General features: G+C 52.9%; 1 protein-coding gene across 1 annotated transcript in view; it reads left to right on the forward strand.

The window, feature by feature from the left end:
- Positions 1-13571, forward strand: part of CAGE1 (cancer antigen 1) — a 39738-nt gene that overhangs the window by 4602 nt on the left and 21565 nt on the right. The window contains exons 4-5 of the mRNA XM_040984018.1: positions 4920-5434; positions 9764-10981. Coding sequence (XP_040839952.1) covers positions 4920-5434; positions 9764-10981 — 1733 coding nt within the window. The remainder of the gene's footprint in view (positions 1-4919; positions 5435-9763; positions 10982-13571) is intronic.

Below are 13571 nucleotides of genomic sequence, written 5' to 3' on the forward strand. Positions count from 1 at the left end.
GGGTCATGCAAGTCTTTCAGTTTCTTTCATTTCTTTTGCATCCCCCTGTGTCCATGGGCCGAGGGAACAGCACCACCTGTGTCCATGGGCCGAGGGAACGGCCTCCCCCTGTGTCCATGGGCCGAGGGAACAACACCACCTGTGTCCATGGGCCGAGGGAACAGCACCACCTGTGTCCATGGGCCGAGGGAACGGCCTCCCCCTGTGTCCATGGGCCGAGGGAACAACACCACCTGTGTCCATGGGCCGAGGGAACAGCACCACCTGTGTCCATGGGCCGAGGGAAGAGCACCCCCTGTGTCCGTGGGCTGAAGGAACTGCTTACTGTCGGACTACATGGTGCCTGGGTGTGGAAATGGCCACTTGATGTCACCTGGGAGACCTCAGTGTGTAGAATGTTGTAAGGGTGCTACTTGAATGGTCTTGATAGTTACGAGATGTCATCAGCTTCATTGCACCAGGGTTGAGAAAACGTAGGATCTGTTGGCTGACCAAGTCTAGACATTTGCTGCAGAGCCTAGCTAGGAGAGTTGTGCGACCTGCTCTGCTTCCCGTCTTCTGCTGAGGTACTCACTGCCCACTGTTGGCTTACACGAGCCCACACACATGCCCGCAGGTGCTGCAGTCCTGCCTGGCCTGACCACCCAAGTCCAGCTCCCAGGCTCACTAGTGGGAGCAGTGGTCTAGCAGGGAGCCCCCAGAGTTCCCCTCCCACACCCTCACATCCTCGCATCTTGCATGTGGCAACAGGTGTTGTGATGTAGCCTGGCATGACCTGCTTCCAGTCTCGACGCTTGCCAGCAGGTTCTGAAATCTGGCCCAGCCTGCCCAAGTCTCAGTTCTTACTGGCCGGAACTGAGCCAATCTGAAGCCAGGATCCAGGAACTTCTTCCAGGTATCCCACATGGGTGCAAGGGCCCAAAGACCTGAGCCATCCTCCACTGCTTTCCCAGGCCACAAGCAAGGAGCTGGAAGGGAAGTGACGTAACCAGAACAAGAACTGGCTCTGGGGCCTGGCGGCGTGGCCTAGGCTAAAGTCCTCACCTTGAGCATGCCAGGATCCCTTATGGGCGCCGGTTCTAATCCTGGCAGCTCCACTTCCCATCCAGCTCCCTGCTTGTGGCCAGGAAGGCAGTCGAGGACAGCCCAAAACTTTGGGACCCTGCACCCATGTGGGAGACCCGGAAGAAGTTCCTGGATCCTGGCTTCAGATCGGCATAGCATCGGCCATTGTGCTCACTTGGGGAGTGAATCATCAGACGGAAGATCTTCCTCTCTGTCTCTCCTCCTCTTTGTATATCTGACTTTCCAATAAATAAATAAATCTTAAAAAAAAAAAAAAAAAAGAACTGGCTCTGCCTATGGGACGGGCCCTGCACCCACGTGGGGGCTCCTGGCTCCTGGCTTCGTCCTGGCTAGTGCTGGGCCCTGCAGCCCTAGGGTAGCTCCTGGCTCCTGGCTTCATCCTGGCTGTTGTGGGAATTTGGGGTGTGTGGTGAGCAAGTGGAGGTTCTCTTTTTCTTCCTCTCTGTGTTTGTAACTCTGACTTTCAAAGAAGTAAATCTTTTAAAAAGATAATTTACGTGGAAGGTAGTTATACAGAGAAAGAGGGAGCTGGAGAAAGAGTGAGCTGAGTCACGGGTCCATTCCCCAAGTGGCCACAGTGGCCGGAGCCAGCCAAGCTGAAGTCAGGAGCCTGGAACTCCGTTGGGTCTCCACGTGGGTTCAGGGACTCAAGTGCTTCTCCCGCTATCCTCTGCCTCCCCAGCTACACTAATGGGGCAGTGGGTCAGAAGTGGAATGCCCATATGGGACGCCAGCAAGGCGGGCTGGGACTTAACCAGTCGCTCTCTGAGATTCCAGAGAAACAACCGCACTGGACATCCGTGACGCTCCACAGACTTCCAGCTCAGGTAGCTCACTGTTCTAGTAATATTTACTGTTTTATAGGAGGCTGGATTTGCAATGCTGGGTTTTTCTCAGTTGCTATAATAAGAGTTCCTGTGGAATTAGCGTGTGCTGGAGAGTGAGGGGCTGTCCAGTAACCCCACGCTGAGATGCCGTCCAGAGGCAAGCGGTGTGGTTGCCAAAAACGGAAACATCTGCCTTTTAGTTTGTATGTATTTTCCCAGAGCTAAGTTGTTCGGACAGATACTTCTGGGCACCTACCTGCTTAATAAATGGAGCTGGTAGTTGTTTCTTTGAATCTAGGGATGCTGGGAAAGAAATTGCTGAGACAGCAGTTAGAAATACGAATGTCTGGGACTTAATGCTTAAAGGAGTTGTACAAGTAGGAGAAAATGGAGAGAAAGGGTGCCTTCCATGAGCCCCAGGAGCAGGGGATGGGGAGGCTTGGGTTGCCTGGCCCAGGTCCATGAACCCCAGGAGCAGCGGATCCGTGGGGGCTCAGGTCACCTGGTCCAGGTCCTGGAGCCTGTCTACCAGGTGGATGCTGGGTTCATGAGCCCCAGGGGCAGGGGATCTGGAGGGACTTGGGTCACCTGGCCTTAAGTTCTGGGTCCTGCCTGCCAGGTGGATGCCAGGTTCATGAACCCCAGAGGGTAGGGGATGGCTGAGGGCGGGGCTCAGGTCGCCTGGCCCAGATCCTGGAACCTGCGTACCAGGTAGATGCCAGGTTAATGAGCCCCGGGGGCGGAGGATCCTGAGGGCTTGGGTCGCTTGGCCCTAGTCCCTTGGCACACCTGAGCTGTGGGCTGCTGGGTTCGTGAGCCCCAGGGCTGGGGATCTGCAGGGCTCACATCACCTGGCCATAGTCCCTGAACCTGCCTGCGAGTGAAAAAGGCATAGTAGTGGACGTAGACCCTAACGCACATGGAGAATATGGCAGCCTATTTGGTACCACAGCAGAGGAAGGAGGACAGAGCAAATCGGACAACTACCCCTGCAAACAAGGACAGCAAAAGTTTGGGTGAGTGGAGACTTGAGGTCGACTGTGTCAGCCAGTGGACAGTGGGAGGGTTACCTCACCTTGGGCCAGCAAAATCGCCAGCATTTCAGAATTATCCAGACCACTCGGTCAGAACCCACAGAACATGTACGACAGCGGGACCCTGGGTTGATACTGGGTAGTGGTTCCCCACCCCTGGAAGGCTGGGTGTGGCTTTCCTGTTTATCTCTCCCCTTCCCATCCCCCCCCCACAAGAAGAAATAGAGAAGAAATGAAATGACTATTAGAATGATTTCACCCACTTTTCCCTGATTCTTCCCACCCTGCTCAGCCCTGTAATCATCATCAAATAATTAATTTAATTAAAAAAGGGTGCCTTCACGCAGGCTGTAACACAGAGGCATCTCTGGGCGGGGTGGGGAGTGATGGATCATTCTGTTAAGGTTCAGTTCGTTCTCATCTCTGAATTTTTGGTATGCGTCACCTAGGGACAGTCTGTCCTATGGAGAAAGAGTGCAGGGAAGCATCTAAAGGAAGTGCTGTGGACATGGAGCTGTGCTGCGATTCAGCCACTTTAGTTAGTGACTGACAATTGTCATCAATAGTCAATACATCATTTGCATTAATAGTTTCCTTGCCTGTAAAATAGGAGGAGTAACAGGACCAATCCCTAGAATTATGAGCGTGAACAGCTTTTGCATCCTGTCTTTGTACTAATTAACACATCTAAAAAGCACAGTCCGAGGAGGGAAGTGGATCTGTCCTATGCTGTTTCTCCTGAGCCGTGTGCACTGACCCTGTGGTGGTCTGTGGGACTGAGCCGTGCGCACTGAGCCCCGTGGTGGTCTGTGAGGACTGAGCCGTGTGCACTGAGCCCCGTGGTGATCTGTGGGGACTGAGCCGTGTGCACTGACCCTGTAGTGATCTGTGGGGACTGAGCCGTGTGCACTGACCCTGTGGTGATCTGTGGGGACTGAGCCGTGCGCACTGAGCCCCGTGGTGATCTGTGGGGACTGAGCCGTGTGCACTGACCCTGTAGTGATCTGTGGGGACTGAGCCGTGCACACTGACCCTGTGGTGATCTGTGGGGACTGAGCCGTGTGCACTGAGCCCGTGGTGATCTGTGGGGACTGAGCCGTGCGCACTGAGCCCCGTGGTGATCTGTGGGGACTGAGCCATGTGCACTGACCCTGTGGTGGTCTGTGGGGACTGAGCCATGTGCACTGAGCCCCGTGGTGATCTGTGGGGACTGAGCCGTGTGCACTGAGCCCCGTGGTGATCTGTGGGGACTGAGCCGTGCGCACTGACCCTGTGGTGATCTGTGGGACTGAGCCGTGTGCACTGACCGTGTGGTGATCTGTGGAGACTGAGCCGTGTGCACTGAGTCCTGTGGTGATCTGTGGGGACTGAGCCGTGCGCACTGACCGTGTGGTGGTCTATGGGGACTGAGCCGTGCGCACTGAGCGTCCCTTGATGGTCTGTGGGGACTGAGCCGTGTGCACTGAGCCCCGTGGTGATCTGTGAGGGACTGAGCCGTGTGCACTGAGCCCCATGTTGGTCTGTGAGGACTGAGCCGTGTGCACTGAGCCCCGTGGTGGTCTGTGGGGACTGAGCCGTGTGCACTGAGCGTCCCTTGGTGGTCTGTGGGGACTGAGCCGTGCGCACTGAGCCCCGTGGTGATCTGTGAGGACTGAGCCGTGTGCACTGAGCCCCATGTTGGTCTGTGAGGACTGAGCCGTGTGCACTGAGCCCCGTGGTGGTCTGTGGGGACTGAGCCGTGTGCACTGAGCGTCCCTTGGTGGTCTGTGGGGACTGAGCCATGTGCACTGAGCCCCGTGGTGGTCTGTGGAGGACACCCTTTCCCCGGCCCCGGTCGCTTTGCTGCATTTGCCAGCTGCAGAGCCATGCTGAAATTCACACAGCAAATACGCATGGCATAATCCTTGCCTCCTAGAAGGCAGAGTTGCTGTTGTCACTGTAACTAAACTCATTTCTACCTTCTCATTTTCAGGCGCTTACCTTGGAGACTGCTCCCAGCGTGTGCACATTCATCCAGTGCACGCCAGCCATCCTCCCCTGGGGCCCCTCTGCGAGGCTCACTGGGCAGAGGTGTTTCCTGATAAAACAACAGTGCCTCAGCATCTGACAGAAGGCTTCTACCATGTGGAGGAGCCAGAGCCGCAAAACCTGGGGTGCAGTTATGTGGAAGACATTTACATAAAGCAGGATGCATTGGAACAAGAAGACCCCGAAGAGACTAGCATTGCAACAAAAAATGATACATTTCTTAAGGAATGTGCCAGACGATCTCCCAGCAGCCCAGCTCTCATCTGCTGCGATGAAGAATCATGGAGCTTCACAGAACAGCCCCTGGCGGGCTGTGCTGCCAGGGAGTCGGCCCTCCGTCCAGAGCGACCACAGAGCTGCTTCTATGAGAATGACGGTTACTATAATGTTGAAGGATCAGCTTATGGCACAGATCGCTTTGACCTGCATGATCTGAGAGTTAGTGACAAAGCAGAGGAGGTAAGATGGTCGATGGTCACTGATTTGTGGGCTAAGAAAGGGTGTGTGGGTTTTTAGACAAATATCGTACCTGGAGATGATCTGAGTCTTCAACATAGCACTAAATTCCAGTCAACACTTTGCTTCTCTAGCAAAAGTTAACCTTAAGATCTTAATTCAGAAATTGATTTTCCTGATTAAATCAACTCCATATCTAGGGATTGACTCAACCAAATGGCCATTTCTTTGTGAGGATGGGGATCTGTCTTATTTCTCCTTGTGCCCCACACCATCTACATGGTGCCCTGAATTTAGCAGACTTTTGTATTTGTTGATTCAACTGGTACTCCTGGAATTTATAGAAAAGGAAAGGCCAAGAAGAGGAAGGAGTGCTGATTACATTGTAAGACAAGGAAAGACTGTATGGTGCGAGAGAGAGCCAGACCAGGCTAGGATGTACTAAGGAGTCTTCACTGACCAGCTTGGCAATGACAGTGCCCACTGTGTCAGTCCACTCTGGATCGAAACCCTGAGAGGGACAAATGACCTTCACCATCAAGTCCATCTAATAAACTGCAGACCTATGTGCCAGCTTCCCCAGCAATGTAAATGAATCCTAAGAGACAACCGGGACACACTTAGGAAACTGCAAACCTCCACCTTTTCCTGGCTTCTCTGTCCACATTCCATCACTGCTAGGCTTCAGCACTCCACGGGTTCTTGAACGTACACACATCAGAAATTCAAAGAATCTTGGCATTTGCTTCTTCACTGACTCAGCCAAGTGAACAGAGGGTGAGGAACACAGGCACTCAGGGCCATGCTCAGGGGCTCCCTGTCTTGGATCTGTGGGAAGCCAGAGAGATTGTGGGTGGTTGAGGGGCGGAGAGCCAGGGTGGAAGAGCGACAGAAGCACGTGACCAGGCAAGAGCCCCTCCCTGCCGTGGGCCTTGAGAGGGGAGTGGTTACACAACAGCGCAGCACCCCGTCTCAGGAGCCAGGGGGTGATGGGTGAGCATCCGCTGAATCACGGATGGGCATTACATAGATGGGGACGCATGGCTTCCATGCTCATGACCCTGGACTAGTGCCTAAGACCATAACCAGATGATGTTGACTTTGTTGACAAGCAATTCTGCCACCGTGGAAACCATGCTGTTTTTTGATGTAACGATTCTGGGCCAAATCCTAAGATGAGTGAAGGTTCTAGCAGGGTGAAGTCCGGTACTCTGAACCAAAACATCCAAGTTCCTTTTCAGTGTGTATTCGGTGAGAAGATTTCTGCCGTTGCACTTCGCTTCCAGTGTGGACAGTTCTGTTCACCTATCGGGCTTCACAGACTTTATGGAAGATACAGTTAAAGGATGTGTTTATCTTGCTGTAAAGATGTTTTAAATCCATGCATAAGAGGGTTGTTCAGAAAGTTCAGACACCTTGCATCTGGAAGCAGATGGCAGCTTAAAAAGAGAGCTTTAAGGCTGCAGGTGAAAGCCATGCTTCCGTGGACTGCAGTGCCTCAGGCCACATCCTGCCTCCGCTCCCGAGCCAGCTTCCCGCTCGTGTGCACCCTGGCAGACCACACATGGTGGCCCAAGGCTGTGGCTTCCTGACCCCAGATGGGACGCTCAGATGGCACTGCTGGCTCCTGACAGTGTCAACATTGTGGTCACTTGGACAGTGAGCCGATGAATGGAAACTCTCTCTGCTTCCCTCTTTGAAATAAGAAAAAAGAAATAAATTACACTTAATAAAAGACAAAGAACTTGACTTCCCCATGCTGATGGGTGGAAAACAGCATTTTAAAAAGTCAGCTTAGGGCTGGACACTGGCTGAGACGCCTGGCCCCCAATATCGAGAGTATCTGCTTTTCGTCCTAGCTTCTGGAAGGCAGCAGACCCTTGGCACTGCTACCTGGGAGGCCTGAACGAGGCCTGAACTCCCCAGCCTTAGCGTTTGTGGACATGTGAGGAGCAAACTCAGATGGGGGGATCTCCTTTGTGACTCTGTCTGCTCAGTCAGGGTTTCCAGGACTGCTCCATTCCGGCCGGAGTCAGTTTTTCAGCAGTGCTCCGGGCATCTTATTAGGCAGATGAAAACATGGCTCTGAGAGGCAGGAAAATGTCCACCAGGGAGAGAGACGTTGCCCAGTCACACAAAAAAGTAAATTAGGAGCCCGCTGTGATGGTTCAGTGGCTCCATCCTCACCTTCCAAATGCCAGCATCCCACATGGCCACTGGCTTGTGTCCCAGCTACCCCACTTCCCATCCAGCTCCATGCTTGTGGCCTGGGAAGGCAGCAGAGGATGGTCCAAAGTCTTGGAACTTTGCACTCACAGGGGCAACCCTGGCTCCTTGCTTTGGATCAGCTCAGCTCTGGCTGTTGTGACCATTTGGAAAGTGAAACAGTGGATGGAAGATCTTTCTCTTTCCTTCTCTCCTTAAATATGATCTGCTTTTCCAATAAAAATAAATAATAAAACCTTTAAAATGTGAATCTAAAGATGCAGCAGTGTTGTCAATAGAACTAGAGTGGGCATCCGTGGTGAGGATACTGCCCCAGTTGGGGTCCCTGGGGAAGGCCTCCCTGGAGAAATGGTCATTGACTTGAGCTCTACAGGATGAGCAAGAGTTTAGGCAACTCTGGGGGAAGAGCATTCCATGTAGCAGAAACATCTGGGAAACCTGCAACTGCAGGGAGCCTGGAAACTATGAAGAGCTGCACCCACGCAGGTGCAGGGTCCCAGGGCTGTGGGCTGTCCTCTGCTGCTTTCCCAGGCCACAGGCAGGGAGCTGGATGGGAAGTGGAGCAGCCGGGACAAGAACTGGCACCCATGTAGGATCTCAATGCTTGGAGGTAGAGGATTAGCCTATAAGTTATCACACTGGAACCTAAGTGAGGAATTTTTTAAAAGTATTCAGATAACATCTTAAAGTCCATGGGGGTGATTGGTGCGTTTATTTGTTTTAATTCATTTAAAGTCAAATAAAACTTCATCTATGTCCAGGGAAGATCTGCCCAGCCTCAAATGTTGTAGCCATTTGGCAAGGGAAACAGCAGAGAGAAAGTTTCTGTCTCCTTATAAAATAAATTAATTTTTAAAAACTGCATGATAAATGATGACACTAAGTAAAGTTGAAATTTTCAGGTTTTTTTCTCCTTAAGATGTATTTGTTTATTTATTTGAAAGCAGAGTCACACAGACAGAGAGAAGGAGAGACAGAAAAATCTCGTGCCTACTGGATCATTCTTTAATGACAATGGCTGGCCTTGCTGAAACCAGAAGCACAGCACTCCATCTGGGTCTCCCACATGGGTGGCAGGGCCCGGTGCTCGGCCGTCCTCTGCCACATGCTCAGTGTGTGGGCGGAGAGCCGGCTCAGAGGCAGAGAAGCCAGCACTTGAACCAGGAATCCGGCACTAGATGCTGGCGTTGCAAGTGGCTTAACTCACTGTGCCACAGGATCAGCACCTATCTTTTCTTTCTTTAAAAGGTTTTATTTATGGGGCCCTCTCTATTTTTATTGATGGACCTAGTGGCTAAAGTCCTCGCCTTGCACACACCCAGATCCCATATGGGTGCCAGTTCGTATCCTGGCCTGCTTGTGGTCTGGAAGAGCAGTAGAGGACAGCCCAGGCCTTGGGACCCTAACCCTTGCCTGGGAGACCCATAAGAAGCTCCTGGTTCCTAGCTTTGAATCAGCTCAGTTCCAGCCATTGTGGCCACTTGGGGAGTAAATCAGTGGATGGAAGATCTTTCTCTTAGTCTCTGTAAATCTGCCTTTCCAATAAAAATAAAATAATTTTTTTAAAAGAAAAGGTTTTATTTACTTATTTGAGAGGGAGAGTTAGCAAGAGGGAGAGTCAGAGAATTGCCATCCACGGGTGTTCTGCCCTAGTGGAACAGCAGCCAGGGCCAGGCCGGCCCGGAGCCAGCAGCTCCACCTGGCCCTTGCAGGCAGCGGCAGGGCCTGAGCGCTTGGAGCATCTTCTGTTCCTTTCACAGGAGCACGAGCAGGGAGCTGCACGGGCAGTGGAGCAGCCAGGACTTGAACCCGCCCCGGATAGGATGCTGGCACTGCGGATGGCGGCTCAGCTGCACTGCAGCACTGGCTGCAGCTCCTTTTCTCTCCTTACAGTCACCTGATACAATTCCTGACGTGCACTTGCTGCTTGTGCTTTGCTGTGTGCGCACGGAACAATTTCTGTGTATTACGTTCTCAGTTCTTCCTCCTGAAGTAGCTATTCGGCTGTCTGGCAGCTGAGGAATTAGGGAGCCAGGATTGAAGGCCACCTCCGCATGATTACAAAGTCCACAATCCTGTTGTATGTTTGTTTACTGTGACTTACAGGCTGAAGTTGCTTCAAAAGAAACGCAAAACCCTGAAGAGACAGCCCAGACTCCGGCCCAGCCCCAGGAGAAGGCGACAGCAGAGGGCCTGGGGGGTGCACAGCTTGTGCCAGCCTGGCCTCTCGCGGGCATCTCCTGGAGTGGCGAGGACCGCAGGACGCCTGACACGGAGCAGAGCTCGGAGAGCCTGCAGCCTGCAGAAGAGGACATGGCGTTAAACGAAGTGTTAAAGAAGCTGAAACACACCAACAGAAGACAGCAGGTGCGCATCCAAGACCTGCAGTGCAGCAATCTGTATTTGGAGAAGAAGGTGAGAGAGCTGCAGGTGAAGGTTGCTAAGCAGCAAGGGTTCGTGGACATCATCAACAAGCTAAAGGAGAACATCGAAGAATTAATCGAAGACAAATACAACCTAATCCTAGAGAAGAATGAGGCTAACAGGACACTGCAGAATCTGCAGGAGGTTTTAGCCAACACCCAGAGACATCTGCAGGAATCCAGGAAAGAGAGGGAAGTTCTACGACTCGAAGTCAAAAAGGTCAAGGTCAGTTATATTCGTCTGCAGGAAAGACACCTCACTGAAATGCAAGCAAAACACATCTCTGTAAACCAGTGCACACAGACGGACCAAGAGGAAGGAGCCGAGAAGCCGCCGCATCCCAGAGGAACGCTGGACCAAGGCTTCGTCATCCAAGAGGAAGGGGCGCAGAAGCCGCATCCCAGAGGAACGCCGGACCAAGGCTTCGTCATCCGAGAGGAAGGGGCGCAGAAGCCGCATCCCAGAGGAATGCTGGACCAAGGCTTCGTCATCCGAGAGGAAGGGGCGCAGAAGCCGCCGCATCCCAGAGGAACGCCGGAGAAGGTCGGCTCCTCTGACCTGGACTTGTTGAAAAGGGAAAAAGAGACTCCAGAACGAGAGTTCTTCTATTTACGGGAGGAATTCCAGAAACATGAGGAGAAAAACCTGGAAGAAAGGCAGAAATTGAAATCTAGACTTGAGAGATTGATGACCCATGTTAAAAATGTGCAGTTGGTGTGTGGAAGTGAAAGGACTAAGAATCCAACTCTCCAGCAGCAGGTGGAGGAAGTGCAAAGAGAAAATGCACAAGTTGAGCAGCCAGTGGCAAGCAGCAAGGAGCAGAACGGCGGCGTCCCCACGTTGCACATGGCTCAGCTGAAGGAGCAGCTGGAGGACGTGATGGAGGCAGGCATCAACAAGGTATTGATGGGAAGTTTGTTGCGTAGGATACTTAACTGTCATTGTTCACAGTAAGAGTTACTAAGTTAAAAAGGAAGCAGACAAGAAGGGATGTGCTGCACTGGTCCAGAGGCGTGTTGGTCAGGGGCAATGGCAGCCACCTGTGCTTCTTAGGTAATTAGCCTAGGTAATTCCAAAGCTACCATTGAGAAAGGATTTTATTTTCTTTTTTTTGGGGGGGGGGAAGGTTTCAAAACAATTTAATTATTGTTATGATTTTTTATCTTTTTAAAAAAATATTATTTGCATAGTTGAGAGAGATGCCTGCCCATGTTGGCCTCTGATTAGACGGGGGAGTTCAGGTACTGAGGAAGGTAGGTGTGCCCACAGGGGGAGGGGAAGGTAGGTGTGTCCGCAGGGGGAGGGGAAGGTAGGTGTGTCCGCAGGGGAAGGTAGGTGTGTCCACAGGGGAAGGTAGGTGTGCCCGCAGGGGGAGGGGAAGGTAGGTGTGTCCGCAGGGGGAGGGGAAGGTAGGTGTGTCCGCAAGGGAAGGTAGGTGTGTCCACAGGCGAAGGTAGGTGTGTCCACAGGGGAAGGTAGGTGTGCCCGCAGGGGGAGGGGAAGGTAGGTGTGCCCGCAGGGGGAGGGGAAGGTAGGTGTGCCCACAGGGGAAGGTAGGTGTGCCCGCAGGGGGAGGGGAAGGTAGGTGTGTCCACAGGGGAAGGGGAAGGTAGGTGTGCCCGCAGGGGAAGGGGAAGGTAGGTGTGTCCACAGGGGAAGGGGAAGGTAGGTGTGCCCGCAGGGGGAGGGGAAGGTAGGTGTGCCCGCAGGGGGAGGGGAAGGTAGGTGTGTCTGCAGGGGGAGGGGAAGGTAGGTGTGTTCGCAGGGGAAGGTAGGTGTGTCTGCAGGGGGAGGGGAAGGTAGGTGTGTCCACAGGGGAAGGTAGGTGTGTCTGCAGGGGGAGGGGAAGGTAGGTGTGTCCGCAGGGGGAGGGGAAGGTAGGTGTGCCCGCAGGGGGAGGGGAAGGTAGGTGTGCCCGCAGGGGGAGGGGAAGGGGCCACTTCTTGCTATCAAACTGCAACAGCACCTGCGAATGAGTGACATTCGTTGATGATACCTTCAAGACTCCAGTGCAGGGAAGAGTGTTCTGAGGATGCTACTCGAGCGATCTAGATCTGAGATGTTGTCAGCTTCATTGCACCAGAGCTGAGAAAATCTTTCCAACGTCTACTGACTGACCAAGTCCACCTTAGTGCACCCAGCAGGCCCAGGAACATGCTTGGCCAACAGAGTTGTCCGATCTGTTCTGCTTTCCATCCTCTGATGAGACAGGCCTAAATGAGCTGGCTTTCATGTCCCCCATGAGTACCTGGACATGCTGTCCACCACACAGGCCTCAGCAGCTGTCACGAGGCCCAGTCCTGATACATGCACTCCAAGGTCAGACCACACATCCTGTGATTTTTCCCTATGACCAGGGTTTGAGTTCAGTGGTCTAGTTGGGGAGTCCCCTAAGAAACCTCACCTGGGATGACCTCAGATGTAACTCTTATGTGTTCCAGCCAGGATAGGGTCAGATTGTTGCCTGCACCAGCCAGTGCACTTAGCAGTGGATGCAGCTGCCTGGTCAGCTCTACCCCAGCCCCAACCAACAGGTGTTGCCGTCTAGCTCAGCCCAGCCTGCCACAGCCCTGGTATTTACACACATCCACAGGTGCCACAGCTTAGTCAGGGCATCTTGGGGGTCTTCAGTCCAGGCTACAGTGTTCTTCTGCAGCAGAAATACTGGAGATAAACTGGTGCTGAAGGATGTCCATTTATTTTAGGGAAGTCACAAGCTTATATAGGATAGGAAGAGGGGGTGGGCAGAAGGGCAGTCCCAACAGTACTTCCACCCAACAGCATTATGACTGGCTAACAGACATGTCTATCTCTCTGGACCCTCCAATGAAGTTAAAGGTCAGGAAGCACAGGGAGCTGTGTCTCAGGGCAAACCCTGTTACCTGCTGAAAAGCAGGATTCATGTAACATTTGACTTCCTAGAGTTATTTACAAAGGAAGTCCTAGCACAGTTCATTAAAGAGAGAGAGAGAGAGACTGGCATGCTCTTGCTGCATGCCCAGTGTTGGGGTCATGTTGGGGTCTTTGTTAGTTGCGACTCTTGTCAGAGGTTCTCCCAGGGACACAGTGTGCCGTGTGCCAATGGCCTCCCCTGTGGGCTAGGTGGGCAGAGATCCAGGGGTGATCTCCCACATGGGCAATCCCCAGTAGGCCAGTGTGTGCTGCAGCCTAGTATGTCCATCCCATTTCCTCTCCAGTACTGCAGCTTGGTTCAGCCCAACCCACCTCCAGATCTGGCCCACACATATGCCAACAAATGCCTGGTGCCCCTGCAGCCCTGGCTCTCAGGCTCACCAATGGGAGCTGCGGCCCAACAGGGAATTACTCACGTTTCCTCCACCAGGCCTATTCCCAGCTTCAGATCTTTCACCCACCAAGTATACTGCAGGCCAACCTGACATGACTTCTACCAAGTCCTGGCACTTGAAAGCAGTTGCTTAAGACTAACCCAGCCTAGCCTGCCTTTGGACCAGCCTTCCCCTGGACCAGC

This window comes from Ochotona curzoniae, unplaced genomic scaffold (assembly GCF_017591425.1).
Source record: "Ochotona curzoniae isolate NIBS_2020 unplaced genomic scaffold, NIBS_Ocur_1.0 contig_4064, whole genome shotgun sequence".
In the NCBI taxonomy this organism is placed as follows: Eukaryota; Metazoa; Chordata; class Mammalia; order Lagomorpha; family Ochotonidae; genus Ochotona; species Ochotona curzoniae.